This window comes from Hibiscus syriacus, unplaced genomic scaffold (genome assembly GCF_006381635.1).
Source record: "Hibiscus syriacus cultivar Baekdansim isolate YM2019G1 unplaced genomic scaffold, ASM638163v2 tig00112852_pilon, whole genome shotgun sequence".
Lineage (NCBI taxonomy): Eukaryota > Viridiplantae > Streptophyta > Magnoliopsida > Malvales > Malvaceae > Hibiscus > Hibiscus syriacus.
Genome location: NW_024063410.1, coordinates 462,642 through 484,720, shown reverse-complemented (window position 1 = coordinate 484,720; position 22,079 = coordinate 462,642). Strand labels below are relative to the sequence as shown.

The 22,079-nt window shown below is 38.8% G+C and overlaps 1 protein-coding gene and 1 long non-coding RNA gene across 2 annotated transcripts; both read left to right on the top strand.

The window, feature by feature from the left end:
• Positions 1 to 1,167: 1,167 nt before the first annotated feature.
• Positions 1,168 to 21,047, top strand: LOC120183881 (putative disease resistance protein RGA4). The gene is made up of 4 exons (XM_039188475.1): positions 1,168 to 1,992; positions 7,772 to 7,778; positions 7,933 to 10,464; positions 20,587 to 21,047. Exons 1-4 carry the CDS (start codon positions 1,168 to 1,170, stop codon positions 21,045 to 21,047), a joined length of 3,825 nt encoding a protein of 1,274 aa, XP_039044406.1.
• LOC120183895 lies at positions 3,755 to 5,024 on the top strand. Its single transcript, XR_005521975.1, has 4 exons — positions 3,755 to 4,094; positions 4,202 to 4,269; positions 4,353 to 4,420; positions 4,818 to 5,024. It is a non-coding gene; the product is annotated as an uncharacterized LOC120183895 (long non-coding RNA).
• Positions 21,048 to 22,079: the final 1,032 nt, after the last annotated feature.

Genomic DNA, 22,079 nt, shown 5'->3' with positions numbered 1-22,079 from the left:
AGAACTGAAACAAGTTGCGAACTTTGTTTAAAATCTCAAACAAGAAAGTTTAAAATATGTCAGAGGCTCCATTGAAAAGCTTTCAAACAAAGTTTATATCAATAATGATTATTTAATCGAATCGAGTTAAATAAATTTTATGAGTTAATTAACTCGATGAATTCAATTTTATTATTCAAATTTTATTAGAAGACAAATCAAATTTATAAAATTTAAGTAGATTGTAATTATTCAAATTTAATCGAATAATAAAAGTCGTTGATGAGAAGTATCTTCCTCGTTAGGCCAATTTCGACTTTTGAGACCAAAGGGCCCACTTTGATCTAATAAGAGACTTTGCTCCTATCGTTGAAAGCTTTTATGTCACCCTACTTTGCTTTAGTCATCCACCCACTTGCTTGAATTATTGAAAATATTTACAATATTTTCATTCGTAAATGTAAAATATTTATAGAAATGCCATCACGAAATTTGTTCATAAGCTTCTTCAACATGATAGGAAGGAGAGACAAGAAATAGAACTGTATAACATATGCTCTAATTGCTGATAAATATGATAAATCAATTGGTGATATTGTTGAATCCTTAACTATTAAAAGTTTTAAAATGGTCAACCGACTATTTATTATGTTTCAAACTCGTTATTTTCAGTTAAAAATTTGATGACATTCTGAGCTGTACGTTAACCGGCTGACTGAGATAAGATAAAATCTGATCATATCTTAGTTAACATGTTAACGTCAAACTCATATGACTGTTAACTTTTTAATGGAGAAGGACGAGTGTAAAACATAATGAACATTCGAGTGACCATTTTGTAACTTTTAATAGATGAGAGACTCAACAAAGTAACTCCCCATAGTTGATAGACCATTTTATAACTTTTAATAAAGTAGTATCTTATAGTCGGAATCATTTATGTACTTTATCCTTTTTTTTCAATGATTAAATGGAATTATCTTACATGTCAACGTTACTGTTAAATTTTTAAGGGTATGTGACGTAAATGAAACTAAAATGTAACGTTAGTGATCATTTAAAAAATATAATTGAATGACTAAAAAGAACAACTTTAGCCTTCGTTTCTGTTAAATTTCATTTCATTTCATTTCATTTCCTCTTGCAAGTAGTCAAACACTTTAGCCTTCGTTTGTGTTTCAACCAGCAATGGCCGAAGGAATCGCCTTTGACATCGCCGGATGGCTCATTTCTGAACTGAGCTCCCATGTTATGGAGCAACTTGGCTTGTGGTGGAATTTCAAAGACGACCTCGACGACCTCGAAAGCACCATCTCCGATATCGAAGCCGTGCTTCTCGACGCGGAAAAGCAGTCCGTGACCAGCGAACTCGTCAGAAAATGGCTTGCAAAGCTGAAAGATGCTATGTACGACGTGGAAGACTTGCTGGATGATGTCCGTACCGAAGCCTTGCGGAAGAATCTGATGAGTGGGAACAAGTTCACCAAAGAGGTACGCGTTTGCTTCTCGAGATCGAACCCGTTTACTTATGGTCTCAAAATGGGACGAAAAATCAAGGCCATCAAGGCCAGATTTACTTCCATTCAAAGTCAGGCCAACATGTTGAACTTGGTTCAGCGTGACCATCCTGTGGAAACCTCTTTCATGGCCAAAAGGAGGCAGACGCACTCTTTTGTGTCGAAAGGTGAAATCATAGGGAGGGACGATGACAAAACAGCTCTTCTAAGACTCTTGTTGGAGTTTCAAAGTGAAGAGAATGTTTATGTCATTCCGATTGTGGGGATCGGAGGCTTAGGCAAGACTGCGTTGGCGCAGTTTGTCTATAACGACGAAATGGTTGAAAACCACTTCGAGTTAAGGATGTGGGTCTGTGTTTCTGATGTTTTTGATGAGAAAACAATTGTAGAAAACATCATTAAATCTGTAACTCATCAAGCACCCGATCAAAATCTCGAAATGGATCAACTGCAAAAACAACTTCGGGACAAAATTGACGGGAAAAAATATTTGCTTGTCTTAGATGACATTTGGAATGAGAACTGGGACCTATGGATTAGCTTAAAGAAGTTACTGATGGGTGGAGCCAAAGGGAGTAGGATAATCGTAACTACTCGCTCTGAGAAGGTAGCTAATGTCACTAGTAATTGTCGGCCACATTTTCTAAGTGGCTTGTCTGGTGATGATGCATGGTTTTTGTTCAAAAAAATAGCTTTTGAACAAAGATATGCAGATTCGACAAATTCAGGCTTTGTGGACATAGGAAAGCAGGTTTTGGAAAGGTGTCATGGAGTTCCCTTGGTCATAAGGACAATAGCTAGTACCTTATCTTCTAAAAAAACTGTAACTGAGTGGCTTTCTTTCAAAGATAAACTTGCTAGAATATCTCAAAGCGGCGGTGAGATTTTGCCTACACTTAGGTTGAGTTATGATCATCTCCCATCTCATTTGAAGCATTGCTTTGCTTATTGCAGACTGTACCCAAAAGATCATAAATTTGTTGTGCAAACACTTGTTCGAATCTGGATTGCACAAGGGTTTGTAAAACAATCAAATCCGAGTGAATCTCTTGAAGAGATTGGGTTCGAGTATTTTAAATGTCTGGTTGAAAGAAGTTTCTTTCAAGAGGTAGAAGAACATGAATTTTGGGGTGTAACATGTAAAATGCATGATTTGATGCATGATCTTGCTGAATCGGTAGCAGGGATGGAGAGCTGCATTCTAGATTCAATTACAAGTGAGATTGATGAGAAATGTCGTCACATATCGATTGATTTTTCATTGATTCATTTGCTCAAGGGAAAGAAATTGCGGAGTTTGTTAAAATTTTCAAGCAGATATGAATGTATGAATGATGCAAATTGGGATTTAATAATTTCAAATTGTAGATGCTTGCGTGTTTGAGAATTACGTGAATTAGAACTTGATACAGTCCCACGTTCCATTCATAAGTTGAAACATTTGAGGTACCTTGATCTTTCTTGGAATCATCTTAAGATCCTTCCAAAGAGTATTTGCAAGATGCAAAATTTGCAAGTGCTGAAACTTGATTTTTGTCGCCGACTTGAAGAATTGCCAAAGAAGATTGAAAAATTGGTGAACCTTACCCATCTTCCGCTTGATGGTTGTGCCTTAACTCATATGCCACGTGGAATAGGGAAGCTGACTTCGCTTCAGACGTTAAGCATGTTTGTTGTAATCTATCTGAGCTGGAGTACATGGACGACAGTGAGCCCAGTGGAGGACAAGGTGAATCAGAATCATTCTTCCCATCGCTTGCATTTCTCACGCTCAGCATCTGCCCAAATATACAGAGTTGGTGGAGGAAAAGCCCGATCGACGATGATAAGGATGAAGACAAGGATAGAAGAGCATCAACCATGGCATTTCCTTGTCTCTCCTATTTACGCATTGAAAATTGCCCTTTGAGTTCAATGCCGTTGTATCCATCAGTCGAAGATGAGCTAATATTGGTGAATACCAGTTCAAGGCCATTAAAGCATACCATTCAAATGAGCGACACTACACCGTCAACCTCATCTCTCCCTCTCTCCAAATTGAAATCTTTCAAAGTGGGGAATATTCATGAAGAACTGGACTACGACATGCTAAACGAATTCCTGCAAAAGATGACTTCTCTTGAGCATCTGGAGATTATTGAACTTCCACAGCTGGCGTCTCTTCCCCTTTGCCTTCAGCATCTTGTTCAGTTGAAAGAACTAGAAATCAAGAATTGCAGTGGATTGAGGTCACTCTTTCCTGGATTCCAACATCTCAATTCTCTTGAAAGTCTTCGAATATACGACTGCACGGAGCTTGAGCTATCTGCAGATGGCATCCAAATATTCCAAGATTATACGAGCCTACGGCATCTCCATCTGGTAAACATTCCAAAGTGTCAGCATCTTCCGGAGTGGATTCAACATCTAACAAATCTAAAAAAGCTTCGTCTAGTATGTTTGCCGAATTTAACATCGCTTCCGGACGAGATGCATGGCCTAACCAGTTTGGAAGAGTTGGATATACTAAATGTGCCCCAGTTGGAGGAAAGATGTAGGAAGGACATTGGTGCCGATTGGCATAAGATTGCTCACATCCCACACATTGAGGTGAATTGGGTAGGTGCCCTCCAATCCTTTGAATCATTCATCCACTTTTACAACAATATATTGTGTTTTCTATCATCAAGCTGCGATTATATCTCTTACTTGTTTTCTATCTTCAGGTTACGGTGCAAGACCTACTGGAGGGCAGTTGAGTATTTATGTGAATTTATAAGCAGAGAAACAGGAGGTAGTTCATCAAATTGCTTTTTAAACGTTTAAAGCATAATAATTAACTGCAATCATCTAATAATGAATGCTCCTTTTTGTCAGCATGAAAGATAATACATTCCTCAGCATTCTACTCCCAATTTTCGTCACTGAAGCACAGGCCCTCAAAGGTAATCATTATCACCCAATCCTCTACTTTTCATAACCCAAAACTAAGTATCACTACTTGTTTCATCGTCACCACATTCTATTTGCAGGAAATTTGAGAAGAATGAACAAAACTCGATTTTACAAGAAAAATTAATCTTTTAATTTTAAATTAATCATGCTATTTGAGTCGACTGTTAATTTGATGTAGGCTAATGGCTTTATTGAATTTAAGGGTAAATTATCTTTAAGGTCTTTAGATTATTGATTCGATTCTATTTTGATCATTGGATAAATAATTTCATCAATTAAGACACTACACTTTCAATTTGATTTCAATTAAACCATCAAACTCAACTGTTAAGTAATCATTGACATAGCAATTAGGCAGATTTATGTGATAATACATCTCATTTCCAGAGATATCAACACAGAGACGAATAGATTGGCTGAGGGAGGAATCGGTTGAGTGCAACCATGGCAGGGGTCCATAGTTGGTTCTTATACGAGTTGGAAGGGGTCGTGGATGCTGGTTAATTGCTTTAGGCAGGTTTTCTGATTGGTGAATAGATTGTACAGGTTAATGGATGTTCCTGTTATGTACTGATGTTATTTAATAAAATAATTGGGTACTCTTTTCCCCTTCCGCTGTCTTGATTGAGTTTCTTTTAAAGCTTATTATGTCGTCTTCTTGACCTTTGTTTTATTATTGTACGAAACCAGCCAGAGATATTGGTTTGGTTGGTGAAAAGACTATTTCGTGTCCATTTAAAATTAAATATTAATAGTGATAGAAATGTAATACTATTAAAAAAAATATAAAGACTTATTAGATATTTAAATTTAAAATTCAACATAAACAAGTGATCTTAGTGATTAAAGAGTTTGTTGTTATTCTTGAGGTCTCGAGTTTAAGCACTGTGTATGTAGGGATATAAGCGTTCATTGTTAAATAATTAAAAGACTTTATACATATATTACCTTATATTTACCTTAAATTTATAATAAAAAACTCAAAATTCACGAGATAACTTATAATTTGTCTAAAATTTAAACTTGCAATTACCTAAATTGTAATTAGACTAAAAATTTGAGAACTCGTACTTATCATTCTTTAGTTCAACTACTACATGATTAAATATTTAATAAGTTTTTATATTTTTTAAATTTAAATATTTATTTTTATATGAACCAAAATATTATTAAACCAAAATTATATCAAATATAAAATTTTTAACAATGACCGAGCCCTCTTGAACCCTAAAGTAGCTCCGTCCCTAATATTCATCCAATCCAATACATAAATTCATGATTTCAAATAATTATTATATATGATATTTTATTGGATGAGAATACTATTAAAGAAGAGTTGATTGTCTATTTTAAATATTGTTTAAGTTTTCTTATATGATTGATGTTTAAGGATTTCGAAGTAATCTTTCTATACTTCGTTACCTTAACTATTAAAGTTTTTATTTATCATACTGTCACTAATCACTCATTGTTATATTTTATTTATAATTGTCTTAAACGTATATATAGTATTATTCCACATAATATTTATAATTATCACTAATCACTCATTGTTATATTTTTATATTTTAATTATGTAATTTGAATTTTTAAATTTTATGGGAGGAATATATATAGACTTTTAAAATTTCAATTATATATTTTTATGTAATTTTTTAAAATAATATAATTTAAAGAAAAAAATAAAAAAAACATGAACAGAGTGCCGACACATTGGCAACCTGTACCCATAAATGTGGCCACATATATTTTGATTTTTCATTAATTCCTTTTCTACTTTTGAGACCAAAGGGCCTACTTTTATGTCTTCTTCTCAGGCCGAAGACCCTACTTTGCTTTAATCATCGAGCCACTTGCTTGAATTATTGAAAATATTTACAATATTTTCAATCATAAATGTAAAATATTTATAAAAATAGAACAATATAACACATGCTCTAATTGCTGATAAATATGATCAATCAATTGGTCATATTGTTGAATCATTGACTATTAAAAGTTATAAAATGGTCAACCAACTATTTATTATGTTCCAAATTTATCTTTTTCGGTTAAAAGTTTGACGACGGTCTGAGCCATATGTTAACTTACTAATTGAGATAAGACAAAATCGAATCATATCATAGTTAACATATTAACGTCAAACTCATATGACTGTTAACTTTTGAATGAAAAAGGACGAGTGTATAACATAATAAGATCATTTTGTAACTTTTAATAATTGAGAGACTCAACAAAGTAACTCCCCATAGTTGATGGATCATTTTATAAATTTTAATAGTCTAAGGACTCAATAAAGTAATATCTTATAGTCGGAATCATTTGTGTAATTTATCTTCTTCTTTTTTATAATGATTAAATGGAATTATATGACATGTCAAAGTTACTGTTAATTTTTTAATGGTGAGTGACGTAAATGAGACCAAAATGTAACGTTAGTGATTATTTTTAAAAAATATAGTTGATTGACTAAAAAAGAACAAGAGTGATAGTTGGGTGACTAAATATATAGTTTAGCATTTTTTAATATTAAACAACTTTTTTAGTGGAGTTGTATCTATAAAATACTACACACTCCACTTGTATTAACACCTGCATTTTCATTTCATCTCATCTCCTCTTGCAAGTAATCAAACACTTTAGCCTTCGTTTGTGTTTCAACCAGCAATGGCCGAAGGAATCGCCTTTGAGATCGCCGGATGGCTCATTTCTGAACTGAGCTCCCATGTTATGGAGCAACTTGGCTTGTGGTGGAATTTCAAAGACGACCTCGACGACCTCAAAAGCACCATCTCCGCAATCAAAGCCGTGCTTCTCGACGCGGAAAAGCAGTCCGTGACCAGCGAACTCGTCAAAGATTGGCTTGCAAAGCTGAAAGATGCTATGTACGACGTGGAAGACTTGCTGGATGATGTCCGTACCGAAGCCTTGCGGAAGAATCTGATGAGTGGGAACAAGTTCACCAAAGAGGTACGCGTTTGCTTCTCGAGATCGAACCCGTTTACTTATGGTCTCAAAATGGGACGAAAAATCAAGGCCATCAAGGCCAGATTTACTTCCATTCAAAGTCAGGCTAACATGTTGAACTTGGTTCAGCGTGACCATCCTGTGGAAACCTCTTTCATGGACAAAAGGAGGCAGCAATCGCACTCTTTTGTTTCGAAAGGCGAAATTATTGGGAGGGACGATGACAAAGCAGCTCTTCTAAGACTCTTGTTGGAGTTTCAAAGTGAAGAGAATGTTTATGTCATTCCGATTGTGGGGATCGGAGGCTTAGGCAAGACTGCGTTGGCGCAGTTGGTCTATAACGACGAAATGGTTAAAAACCACTTCGAGTTAAGGATTTGGGTCTGTGTTTCTGATGTTTTTTATGTGAGAACAATTGTGGAAAACATCATTAAATCTGTAACTGATCAAGAACCTGGTAAAAATCTCGAAATGGATCAACTGCAGAAACAACTTCGGGACAAAATTGACGGTAAAAAATATTTGCTTGTCTTAGATGACATTTGGAATGAGGAGAGGGAACTATGGATTAGCTTAAAGAAGTTACTGATGGGTGGAGCCAAAGGAAGTAGGATAATCGTAACTACTCGCTCTACGAGGGTAGCTAAGGTTACTAGTAAATGTCAGCCACATGTTCTGAGAGGCTTGTCTGATGATGATGCATGGTTTTTGTTCAAAGAAATAGCTTTTGAACAAAGATGTGAAGATTCGACAAATTCAGGCTTTGTGGAAATAGGAAAGCAGATTTTGGAAAGGTGTCATGGAGTTCCCTTGGTTATAAGGACAATAGCTAGTACCTTATCTTTTAAAGAAACTGAAACTGAGTGGCTTTCTTTCAAAGATAATGAACTAGCTAGAATATCTCAAAGAGACGGTGAGATTTTGCCTACACTTAGGTTGAGTTATGATCATCTCCCATCTCATTTGAAGCATTGCTTTGCTTATTGCAGACTGTACCCAAAAGATCATGTATTTGATGTGCAAAAACTTGTTCGATTTTGGATTGCACAAGGGTTTGTAAAACAATCAAATCCGAGTGAATCTCTTGAAGAGATTGGGTTCGAGTATTTTAAATGTCTGGTTGAAAGAAGTTTCTTTCAAGAGGTAGAAGAAAATGAACGTCGGGGTGTAACATGTAAAATGCATGATTTGATGCATGATCTTGCTGAATCGGTAGCAGGGAAGGAGAGCTGCATTCTAGATTCAAATTCAATTACAAGTGGGATTGATGAGAAATGTCGTCATGTATCGATTGATTTTTCATTGATTCATTTGCTCAAGGGAAAGAAATTGCGGAGTTTGTTAAAATTTTCAAGCAGATATGAATGTATGAATGATGCAAATTGGGATTTAATAATTTCAAATTGTAGATGCTTGCGTGTTTTAGAATTAGATGGATTAGTACTTGATACAGTTCCAGGCTCCATTCATAAGCTGAAACATTTGAGGTACCTTGATCTTTCTCGGAATGATCTTAAGATCCTCCCAAAGAGTATTTGTAAGATGCAAAATTTGCAAGTGCTGAAAGTTGAGTATTGTTATCAGCTTAAAGAATTGCCAAAGAAGATTGAAAAATTGGTGAATCTTACCCATCTTCCGTGTGTTAGTTGTGCCTTAACTCATATGCCACGTGGAATAGGGAAGCTGACTTCGCTTCAGACGTTAAGCATGTTTGTTGTGGATAAAGACGGTTCCCATGGTGCTGCTGTTGCGGATCTAAGTGAATTGAGTCAGCTCAACAACCTGAGGGGAGAGCTAAAAATAACAAATTTGGGATTCGTGAGAAATGCAAGAGAGAAGTTTAAAGCTGCTAATTTGAAAGGGAAGCAACATCTACGAGAACTGGTTTTAGAATGGAGCGGAGATAGTGAAGATGAAGAGAAGTCACTTGAAGACCTCCAGCCCCATCCTAATCTGAGGGAGCTCCAAGTGATAGGATGGAGGGGCGATGCCAAGTTCCCAAGTTGGATTTCTTTGCTCACGCATCTGGTGGGTATTAAAATATGGGGTCCCAGCAAATTCAAACATCTCCCTTCCTTTGCTCGATTGCCACATCTTCAACGGCTTAGCATTTGTGATCTTTCTGAGCTGGAGTACATGGACGGCAGTGAGACCAGTGGAGGACAAGGTGAATCAGAATCATTCTTCCCATCGCTTAAGCTTCTTTACCTCCAGGAATGCCCAAATATGCAGAGTTGGTGGAGGAAAAGCCCGATCGACGATGATAAGGATGGCGACAAGGATAGAAGAGCATCAACCATGGCATTTCCTTGTCTCTCCTATTTATGCATTGAAAATTGCCCTTTGAGTTCTATGCCGTTGTATCCATCAGTCGAAGGTGAGCTAATCTTGGTGAATACCAGTTCAAGGCCATTAAAGCATACCATTCAAATGAGCGACACTACACCGTCAACCTCATCTCTCCCTCTCTCCAAATTGAAATATTTCAAAGTGGGGAATATTCATGAAGAACTGGACTGCGACATGCTGAACGAATTCCTGCAAAAGATGACTTCTCTCGAGTATCTGAAGATTATTGAACTTCCACAGCTGGCGTCTCTTCCCCTTTGCCTTCAGCATCTTGTTCAGTTGAAAGAACTAGAAATCAAGAATTGCAGTGGATTGAGGTCACTCTTTCCTGTGTTCCAACATCTAACTTCCCTTGAAAGTCTTTCTATTAGTCACTGCAAGGAGCTCGAGCTATCTGAAGAGGGCATCCAAATATTCCAAGATTATACGAGCCTACGGTATCTACTACTCGAAAATATTCCAAAATGTCGGCATCTTCCGGAGTGGCTTCAACATCTTGTTCACTTGAAATCGTTGCATATAGAGAATTGCAGTGGATTGAGGTCACTCTCTCCTGGATTCCAACATCTCACTTCCCTTGAAATGCTTCGAATAATCGACTGCACGGAGCTTGAGCTATCTGCAGATGGCATCCAAATATTCCAAGATTATACGAGCCTACGGTATCTCCATCTCAAAAATATTCCAAAGTGTCGGCACCTTCCGGAGTGGCTTCAACATCTAACAAATCTGAAAGAGCTAGATCTAGTAGATTTGCCCAATTTAACATCGATTCCGGACGAGATGCATGGCCTAACCAGTTTGGAATATTTAAATATAATAAGAGTGCCCCAGTTGGAGGAAAGATGTAGGAAGGACATTGGTGCCGATTGGCATAAGATTGCTCACATCCCACGCATTCGGTTGAATAGGGTAGGTGCCCTCCAATCCTTTGAATCATTCATCCACTTTTACAACAATATATTGTGTTTTCTATCATCAAGCTGCGATTATATCTCTTACTTGTTTTCTATCTTCAGTTTCCGGTGCAAAACCTACCGAAGGGCAGTTGAGTATTTATGTGAATTTATATGCAGAGAAACAGGAGGTAGTTCATCAAATTGCTTTTTAAACGTTTAAAGCATAATAATTAACTGCAATCATCAAATAATGAATGCTCCTTTTTGTCAGCATGAAAGACATACATTCCTCAGCATTCTACTCCCAATTTTCGTCACTGAAGCATAGGCCCTCAAAGGTAATCATTATCACCCAATGCTCTACTTTTCATAACCCAAAACTATGTATCACATCATCACCACATTCTATTTGCAGGAAATTTGAGAAGATGTTCTCGTCATGCAATTACCATCTTTCTTCGAGGTTCGTAACATCTTATTTCATCAAAGAATAAGTTTTAAAAAGACCCCCTTAATTTCAAAACTTGAAAATCAGTCCCAAACTTGAGTCGACTATTAATTTGATGTAGGCTAATGGCTATATTGAATTAATCATGCTATTTGAGTCGACTATTAATTTGATGTAGGCTAATGGCTATATTGAATTTAAGGGTAAATTATCTTTAAGGTCTTTAGATTATTGATTCGATTCTATTTTGATCATTGGATAAATAATTTCATCAATTAAGACACTACACTTTCAATTTGATTTCAATTAAACCATCGTACTCAACTGTTAAGTAATCATTGGCATAGCAATTAGGCAGATTTATGTGATAATACATCTCATTTCCAGAGATATCAACACAGAGACGGATAGATTGGCTAAGGGAGGAATCGGTCGAGTGCAACCATGGAAGGGGTCCATAGTTGGTTCCTATACGAGTTGGAAGGGGTCGTGGATGTTGGTTAATTGTTTTAGGCAGGTTTTCTGATTGGTGAATAGATTGTACAGATTAATGGATGTTCCTGTTATGCACTGATGTTATTTAATAAAATAATTGGGTACTCTTTTCCCCTTCCGCTGTCTTGATTGAGTTTCGGCTCAATTGAGTTAAGTGGGGGGTTTTAACGAGGCCTGTATTTCTTTTCAAAAAGATTCGGCTCGAGTTTCAGTCCTGAACATATATATACATATATGTATGTATGTTGTATTCAAGCTTTATTGAATGCGGAAGCATCAATGTCATCACTGGTTGCGTCACATCGAGGTCGCATGAAAACTGAACGAGCCATGTACCTAAAGCCCATTGGAAACCAATTATAACTTCGTCTAATACAAAGATTGAGAATAAAACAGTATAATGGATGCATATTTTATCATATTTCTAGAGGATTTACGTATCGCGATCGTGTTCATCGTGATATACTTGATTAAAATCCGCCCTTCCTCCTCCAATGCTTGTTGGTCGTTCTTGAAGCATTGGCGCAACCGCAACACGTACCGGTGCATACCGGTGGGGACGTGAAGATGGAGGAGATGTCGGACTCGGGAACTAAAGCATCCGTCTATATCTGTTGCTTCCCTCATCAATTCAGCGAAGAACATCTGATCACACACTGAAAGATGAAGAAATGCATTAAAAGATCCTCCGAAAACTATGTATCATGAACTTTATATCAGCAAAAGAACCAAAATTCATGTAAACTACCAGTAAGAAACTGTGAAAAAACATCGACAGAGTAAGTTCTTCATTTAGAAGTAACCATATAGGATAAAATAGTAAGATACATTGTATTAAATTATCAGTTAAAATGGTAAGATATATAGTATTTTTAATCAACGGATTTAAATTTAAACTTTGAAAATAATATTATTAGGTGGAATAGATATGAAGAATTAAATATTATGAATTTGATGTTTTGATTTACCATGATAGTGACTCCCATTTTAGTCATGTTCTGTTCATCTTCCTTTAATTCACCATGAAAGCCTCTGCTTGCTTCTTGTGAATTTGCTTGTTGGATCATTTTAGGATGTTACTTGTGTTGCTTTCGAACATTAATTGTCATCCTTTTGTTGTTTTAGTATTATCTAAAAATAACCACCAAAATTGAGTTGAATATTTAGAGAATTTATTTCGAGGATAAGTCAAAATTAGGCATACAAGGCAATATGTTGTGTAATATTAGTTAATAAATATCCTCTTCATCCTCTTTGTTTCATCATCTTCACATATAAAAACCATCCATCCACTTACTTCTTCTCTTCATCCTTCTCTTCTTCAAGATGCCTCTTTTGTTTCGTCATCATTTCTCAGTGGATCCATTTGATCCGTAAAACAAAAAATATTTTGAAAATTAAGGAAAAATGAAATGGAGACCGGATCTTTAAGGCTAGGGCTCATGGCAGTCTTTGCAGTTTCTGGGAGTATAGTTTTCATTGAAAATGAAATCCATAAACGCCTCCTCTCTGATTTCTTGTAGAAGATCGAGTTTGAATTGGCTGGTAATATATACATACACACATGCACGCATGCATACTTAGACGTATGCATACGTGCATGCATGTTATTTCTTGATGTTCTTGTTTAGGTTATTTTAACATTGCAGCATGAATGGAATTCTGGGTTTTTTTTTAGGGAATGGGAAATGTCAAGTGAAGAAAAGGGTTCCTTTTGCCGATGACGTGAGGGAACCGTCGTCGAATAACAATGAATACAGGAGGAGATATCAGGGTGTTGCGGCCATTGCAAATCAGGTTAAGGTTGGTGTTGATGATGCTGATAGACGACAGCTTCTTCAAATACCTCTCAATAGGCAGGTTTTGTATAGGGGGGATTCCTCAATGTAAAACCCTTTGAAAAGAGAGAAAATATATATTCTCTTTGTTATACATTGCAATTTGAATTTACATTTTTGTCTTTTGTTTTTTATTTTTGGATGGGATTCATGTTGTGTTTTTGTATTAAGGGTGCATTTGAACACCATAATGTAATTTCATGAAAGTATAATATTATTATTTTTTCATGTAATTACAATAAATTATAATTTTATAAAAATGTAATTATTATTTTTTAATGTAATAATGAGATGGAAGTCAGAACATTAACCCTTACACGAATATGGGGAGATTCATGAATGTCTTTGTCCAAAATATAGATCAAAATATCCGAAGGTAATCCAAAATCAAGAGGGAAACATCATATGATATAGTCATGAAGTTGGCAGCTTCGTTTACCTCACGTATGATTAATTGACACTCAACGCTCTAAGCTCTGTTACTAAGATAAACGATAGAACAACTAGAGAGTAAAAACTGAAAAAAGATGGTAAGAGAAACTTATATGCTTCGTTTGCCTCACGTTTGATCAATCAAAACTCAATGTTCCATGTCCTGTTAACTGTTATGTCAATTACTTCGTAAAATGTTAATAGTAGGGCTTTGATTAGCATCTTTGAAATAATTAAATGATCTAATTAATCAAATTAAAAGATTTATGGTCAGATTATAATTCTCAGTTAGTAAAGTGGTTACAAATGTAATTTACCCTGAACATTAAACATGTAGATTCCCAAAACCACCCTGCCTTGTTCGATTTTTCCGAAGAAACTGAACATCGGCAACAACAAAGGTAGTGTAGATCAAAAGATTTGCTTGAATATGAAGTACTTGGTTAGATTCCATCACTCTCATTCACAATCTGGGATTCTCCTCCATTTCTCTAGAAATAAGCCTCTCGCTCTTCATTTTTCATCACTCTCCAAATCATCAAAACAAACGAAGAAAGCCCAACAAGCTGAAACTTGTAGAATCCCATCACTCTTACAGGAAATAACTGATATTTTAGGATCTGTTAATGTAACTCCATATGAAACAAAATCTGGGTTTTCAATAAATCCACGAAACACAGCCAGTGAGCTGGAGTTTATAGAACAATCGTTGTCTAGAAGGCCGGGTGTTTCTCAAAATGCCCAGCAGAAGAGTGAATTGGTGGAAAAGGAGCGAAATGAAATAACTGAAATTTTTGGAGCTGTTAAAGTAACATCAGGTGAAATCCCATCTGGGTTTTCAGTTACCCCACGAACCAATGCATGGGAGTCTGAGTTTATAAAACAATCGTCGTCTGGCAGGCCAGATGTTTATCAAAATGCCCAGGAGCAGAGTGAATTGGTGGGAACAGAGGAGAATGTAACGGTTTTGGATGATATCCGGATGGGGAATTCAGTCGATGTTAGCCCAGTGGTTCATGAGATAACTAAGATAGTTAGAGCTGGAAACGCCTTGATTTCCATGGAGGAACAATTAGATAAATCAGGGTTTTCTTTTGAACCGGAAATTGTTGAGAAAGTGTTGAAAAGGTAATTTAAGGTGCCTCATTTAGCTTTTAGATTCTTCAACTGGGTGAAGGTTAGAGAAGGTTTTAGTTATACAACTGAAGTTTGCAATACCATGCTGTATGTAAGTGGTGAGGCTAAAGGCCATTGTATCCATCAGTCGAAGATGAGCTAATCTTGGTAAACACCAGTTCAAGGCCATTAAAGCATACTGTCACGGGGCTAGACTTCTGCTAGACGATTTGTGCGGCACTTAGACGATTTCCAGGTCGAAATGGCGTCTAAGTCAGCCTTATCCACATCCTTGTGAGTCTTTGGCTCACTAAGCGACGAACAAACCCTCAAGGGTTAAACAACAATGCGGAAATAACACTTAATCGGGGCTAATCCAAGCCACCTGGGTTGAAGCGAATCTCTGAAGCACGTGCGCTGTGGGAACTTTCTAAGTCACCAAGACTTGAATCACTTTGGCACTTTGAAAGAACTCGGAAAAGAACACTCCCGAGGCTATCTCAGCCCTCCCGATCGGTAACACAAGCCACAAAGGCTTAAGCACAAAGGAGATCAAGCCGATAAGGCTAGAAAACGGCAAGCTAGAAAGCTAGAAAGAAAGAACTCAGAGAGAGTAAGAGTAAATGCCTGAGTTTTATTACTCTGAAGAGAATGAATGAAGTGAATCATTACAAATGAGGGGAGGAGCTCTCTATTTATAGTTGAGGCCCTCAAGATCCAACGGTCTAGATCAAAGTACATCGACGGCTTACATTGAATCCTACCTTAACAGAACTCTATCTCTAAGGTATTTGAATTCAAATAAAACATTATCCTTAATTAAATCCTTAATTATTGGATAATAATATTCTTTCTGGAATCTTCCAAGGAACGGGCCAGGTCTGATGGTTCTGGGCAAGCCCAACACTTTGTATTATTCTTCTACAGAAATCTGCGCACACATGTCTCGGTCCGAATCCACGAGCCTCGACAAAATTTCCCCCATCGAACATGTAACACCCTCGTCGCCTCTCTCGGACGCCTCAGACTTGATCCTTCACGAACTTGAGCCTTTACGGACCCGTAAGCATTCTCCAAGAACCAAGCCAACTCGCCATGCCCAACAAGCCCAAAGTCTGCGCAATTGAACCCCTTCTGTGAACCTTTACGCCAATGCCCATGGACCCAAAAGTTTAGTCCGTGACAATCTCCCCCACTTGATCTAGTGACGCCCTCGTCGCTAGGTGAGAACACTTGGTCTTGATCACCTTGGACGCTTTAATAAACACCTTGGCTTCCTCGCCTTGGTTAACACCGTCATGTTTTATCACCATCTAGCACACTGTGGCATTCATCTCGAACGTAGGAAATCCATCCTACCCGTTTGCATTCACCCAAACAAGGATATTTTTTTATCCAGCGGCAAAGAATTGGATACTCCGGCAACATACAACACGACAACTCAGATTCATCGGCAACACTCGCTTGTCCCTAAGAACTCTGAAAGTCTCAGATGTCCCTTTCAACCTTTGATAACTCCGTAAAATGATGGTTAGGTCCTCGACCTATGCTCATCAACGATGGTGAATCAAACTCAACACTTGGAATGTGTTTGAGATGTCCCTCGATTTCCCCCAGCACATTTACTCTACGTGTCAGCCCTTCTTACTCCATGAAGTCTGGCACTCCACACACCAACACTTCTATCCGGAAGTCTGGTGTTTCTACTCGCATCGGCACTTCCTCCTTTGAAGTCCGGGGCGACTTCCACCCTCTTACCTGGGTGGCAAGTTCTCGCCCATCATGTCTCTTGAAGGCTTAGACTCCATCAACCACTTCTCAGTTGTCTCTTCGATGGTAGTCCCTAAAACAACATTCCGCTCCATTGGAACTTCTTCAGAATTGACAGTCTTGATTGCCCCCTTCGATGGTTCGGCTTTTAAACCAAGATTGTCGGCATCCTTCTTTGACATGAATGGATCAGTTGCCCCCGTGTCTACTAAGGCAACTCCCGATGGTTCGGCAACGTTGATGTTCGCACACATCAACCCATTCTGCTTTCGGCCTCTACTTGCCTTGGCAGAACTCAAGTTCATTGAGCCAAGTCTCGCAACCTCGCTAACCTTATCTTTACCCATGTCCTTGGGTAACTCGATCCTGGGCTTCTCCATCCTCTCGGACCACTCGGCTTTATCCCGGCAAGCTTGCAACTCTTGTGGCCCCTTACTTCGGTGACCCTTCGTCTGCTCATTTCTTACCCTCGGTGTAAGGCACTTGTTCGCTTTACTTGTGCCAACATCATACATGTCTTTTCTTGACATGTGCTCACCACTTGAACGATCAATGCTCAAATGCTCACCATTTGAACAAACTTCACTCGAACAAGCTTCACTCGAAGAGCCTTGCTCCTCATCATTGTTGGACTGACCCTCATCTTGAATACTTTCGCCATTACCCTCGGCTTTCAACTTTGTCTTGGATGTCTTCTTGACTCCAAGTTCTATGATGGACTCGGTGGCTATCAAGGCTTTAGACAACTCTTTGATTCCCCTTCTCTCCATCATTGCCTTTGCCCATGGCTTCAATCCATCTGTGAATGTGAAGAATGCATCTTCTTCAGTCAACTCTGGGACTTGGAGCATGAGTTCCTCAAACTCTCTCACATACTCCTTCAACGTCCCATCATGTCTAAGATTCATCAACTTAGACCATGCCTCACTCTCGGAATGCACTGAGCTCGATTGCTCTTGAAAGGTCTCGGACTCTTTTGGTCATTTGCCAACTCCAGCTTCAACAGCAACGGCTACCTCCTCGGTATCCTTGGAAAGCTCCTTGGCAAAGTTGGGTTTGGGCAACCCGTTTTGCTTATGGTTCTGACTAACCTTGGCAGAAGTAAACACCATTGAACCAAGCTTGGCAGGCTCGCTACTCTCGACCTTGTCCTTTCCCTTGGACTGCTTGATTCGGTTTGGGCATTCCCGCACTATGTGTGGACCTTTGCACCGGAAACACTCCAGTTGCTCTTGTTTCTTTACCCTCGGCTTTCTTGCTTGGCCCTTGGCTTTCGCACCGAGCTTTACTTCATTGGTGCAATTTCGTACCTTATGTTTTCCTCCACACTGGAAACACTTCAACGGCTCTCGCTTCTTTACCCTCGGCTTCCCAGCTTCGCCACTTGCATTGGCACCGAGCTTTTCTGTATTTGGGCAACTCCTGGCCCTATGTGCTCCTTGACATAGGAAACACTTCAGTGGATCTCGCTTGTTTACCCTCAGTTTTCCTACACCACTATCATTCGTGCCGAGCCTTGCTCCTGGCTTGACTGCTTTGACTCCCGCAGTCGCACTATCGTTGGCTACTTCCCCTTCTGACTTGTCTTCTCCTTTGACAATGGCAGCAAGGCGATTCTTCTCGGGACATCCTCTTATCATGTGAGGACCATCACAGAAGTAGCATTTAAGAGGCTTGTTACTCACCTTCTTCTTTGATACGGACTTGGCCTTGCCATGATTCCCCGATGGCTTTATCCGACCACGATTAGTCGATGCCACTTCTTGACTACTCGAAGAGTTTTCTCTACCATCTATCCACTGTCCCTTGTCATGGTCTCCCCCATTTTCACCACTATCTTCGGGCATGGGTTTGGATGACTCATCTTCGATTGGCTTGGCTCCTGCAAGCTCGCACCTTGACTCGGCTACAGCTCCGGCTTCCGAATAACTCTGGGTATCACCTTGCTCACTGACAAGCATCACCCCTGGTCTAAGTCCTTCGATGAAGGTATTGCATGCACCACCATAACTCATTACTATTTTGCGCATGAGTATCTCACTCTTGAGCCCATCCATCTCTTCCCTCAAGGCCATCAACTCGACCCTGAGCGCATTACTCATCTCTATCAACGTCCACCTATGGAGACTCTGTTGCACCACATCCTTGAACCCATCCCTCATGGATTCTAACTGTTCAAGACGGGACTCCACAACTCCTTGGACCTCCTTGGCTTCTTCCGTGAAGCTCTCAAGGTTCTTGATTCTCACCTCCAATGATCCTGGGGTAACTCCCACACTTTGTTTCTCTAGCTCAATCCCAACACCACGGCTCTCCACGCCATCCTCTGTGAGAACAACTCTTTTTTGTTGTGCCATCTCGTTTCCTTTCCACAACCTGTCTGGAACACTCGTTGAATCCACAACGGCTTCCATCACCTCGCTAAAATACTTCTTGTCACAAGACAAGCTCGGATCACTGTTGAATCCATAACACCTACACTCCGACTTGCTTTGACTCGCTTCCCCCAACCACGTACAAAATGATCATTGTTTGCTAGCAACGACTCGCTCTGTCACTGCTTGCCACTAAGTCAGATGGGTAAACTACTTACACCGACAACTCGTTCTGACACCACTTGTGTCGGGGATACAGCTACAACAACGCTCTGATACCACCTGTCACGGGGCTAGACTTCTGCTAGACGATTCGTGCGGCACTTAGACGATTTCCAGGTCGAAATGGCGTCTAAGTCAGCCTTATCCACGTCCTTGTGAGTCTTTGGCTCACTAAGCGACGAACAAACCCTCAAGGGTTAAACAACAATGCAGAAATAACACTTAATCGGGGCTAATCCAAGCCACCTGGGTTGAAGCGGATCTCTGAAGCACATGCGCTGTGGGAACTTTCTAAGTCACCAAGACTTGAATCACTTTGGCACTTTGAAAGAACTCGGAAAAGAACACTCCCGAGGCTATCTCAGCCCTCCCGATCGGTAACACAAGCCACAAAGGCTTAAGCACAAAGGAGATCAAGTCGATAAGGCTAGAAAGCGGCAAGCTAGAAAGCTAGAAAGAAAGAACTCAGAGAGAGTAAGAGTAAATGCCTGAGTTTTATTACTCTGAAGAGAATGAATGAAGTGAATCATTACAAATGAGGGGAGGAGCTCTCTATTTATAGTTGAGGCCCTCAAGATCCAACGGTCTAGATCAAAGTACATCGACGGCTTACATTGAATCCTACCTTAACAGAACTCTATCTCTAAGGTATTTGAATTCAAATAAAACATTATCTATAATTAAATCCTTAATTATTGGATAATAATATTCTTTCTGGAATCTTCCAAGGAACGGGCCAGGTCTGATGGTTCTGAGCAAGCCCAACACTCTGTATTATTCTTCTACAGAAATCTGCGCACACATGTCTCGGTCCGAATCCACGAGCCTCGACAAAATTTCCCCCATCGAACATGTAACACCCTCGTCGTCTCTCTCGGATGCCTCGGACTTGATCCTTCACGAACTTGAGCCTTTACGGACCCGCAAGCATTCTCCAAGAACCAGGCCAACTCGCCATGCCCAACAAGCCCAAAGTCTGCGCAATTGAACCCCTTCTGTGAACCTTTACGCCAATGCCCATGGACCCAAAAGTTTAGTCCGTGACAATACCATTCAAATGAGCGACACTACACCGTCGACCTTATCTCTCCCTCTCTCCAAATTGAAATCTTTCGAAGTAGGGAATATTCATGAAGAACTGGACTACGACATGCTAAACGAATTCCTGTAAAAGATGACTTCTCTTGAGCATCTGGAGATTATTGAACTTCCACAGCTGGCGTCTCTTCCCCCTTTGCCTTCAAAATCTTGTTCAGTTGAAAAAACTAGAAATCAAGAATTGTAGTGGATTGAGGTCACTATTTCCTGGATTCCAACATCTCACTTCCCTTGAAATGCTTCGAATATTCAACTGCACGGAGCTTGAGCTATCTGCAGATGACATCCAAATATTCCAAGATTATACACGCCTATGGTCTCTACAACTTGGAAAGATTCCAAAGTGTCGGCACCTTCCGGAGTGGCTTCAACATCTAACATATCTGAAAGTGCTTCATCTAGTAGATTTGCCAAATTTAACATTGCTTCTGGACGAGATGCATGGCCTAACCAGTTTGGAATATTTAGATATAATAGAAGTGCCCCAGTTGGAGGAAAGATGTAGGAAGGACATTGGTGTCGATTGGCATAAGATTGCTCACATCCCACACATTTGGGTGAATGGACAGGCCCCGAAAGGTAATCATTATCACCCAATCATCTACTGAATACTACTGAAGGTATTTGGTTCTAAAATTTACAGGTGGTTTCTACACACATCGAACGAAATTCAAGAATTTTCCAAAATATTTTGACACTGGTAACCCCCTAAAAAAATGTTTCTCAAGTTGACCCAACGTTTTCCAGATTTATGATTTTGTTATTTTTTCTGACATTAGTGCTTTAAGTTATTTTGTTTTCCCTTTTTATTTTTATTTTACATTATCTAACACATTATATTGACACTGGTAACCCCCTAAAAACGTTTCTCAAGTTGACCCAACGTTTTCCAGATTTATGATTTTGTTATTTTTTCTGACATTAGTGCTTTAAGTTATTTTGTTTTCCCTTTTTTATTTTTATTTTACATTATCTAACACATTATCTTCATTGCGGTAGTAGGACAAAAGAGTTTGCATATTTTTTCCTTCTTTGCATTCTCATTCTCTTGGAGTCTAACCCTTGTTTGACCTCTTAGAGCTTTTAGGTTTTCTTATCACCTTTGCTAGTAGTCAAACTCTGATACGAATTGTGGAAGACTACTTGGTAAAGTAAGTTTTAAAAAGTACAAGATTGAATTACTTGCCTCTCGTTGTGTTACTTTCTTGGAGTGACTTGTGAGATTTATTGCTTTGTTGAATTTTCTTTCTTTTATTTTTATTTTACTTTAAATGTTTCGTTGAGTGTTGTGATTTCAAGATGGATGACAATAACAACGACACACTTACGGCTATCTTATCCGTACTTGAACGACTCACAACTCAATTTGAAACAAGATTTGATGAACTTAACAATATCGTAAGAGAACAACAAGAACCACAATTGGATCTACCAAACCAGAATCTAAGATCAAACAATGTTGAACTTTTGGTCCCCAGGCATGCACAACCACGGTTCCAAGCACCTAAACTCTTTGCAAAACCAAACTTCACGATCTCGTCTTTCAAATGAGACTACGATCTGAACAAGTATATTGATTGGTAAGGAAAAGTTGATCTCATGTTCGCATACCATGACTGTCCCCAAGCTGAACAAGTTCC

Bases quoted from the DNA above. Each gene is read 5' to 3' on its own strand.
- LOC120183881 (XM_039188475.1), top strand. From the start codon at position 1,168: ATGGCCGAAGGAATCGCCTTTGACATCGCCGGATGGCTCATTTCTGAA. The intron at 10,465-20,586 runs ATCTAACAAATC...TTTGCCTTCAAA, and splicing joins CCTTCCGGAGTGGCTTCAAC to ATCTTGTTCAGTTGAAAAAA.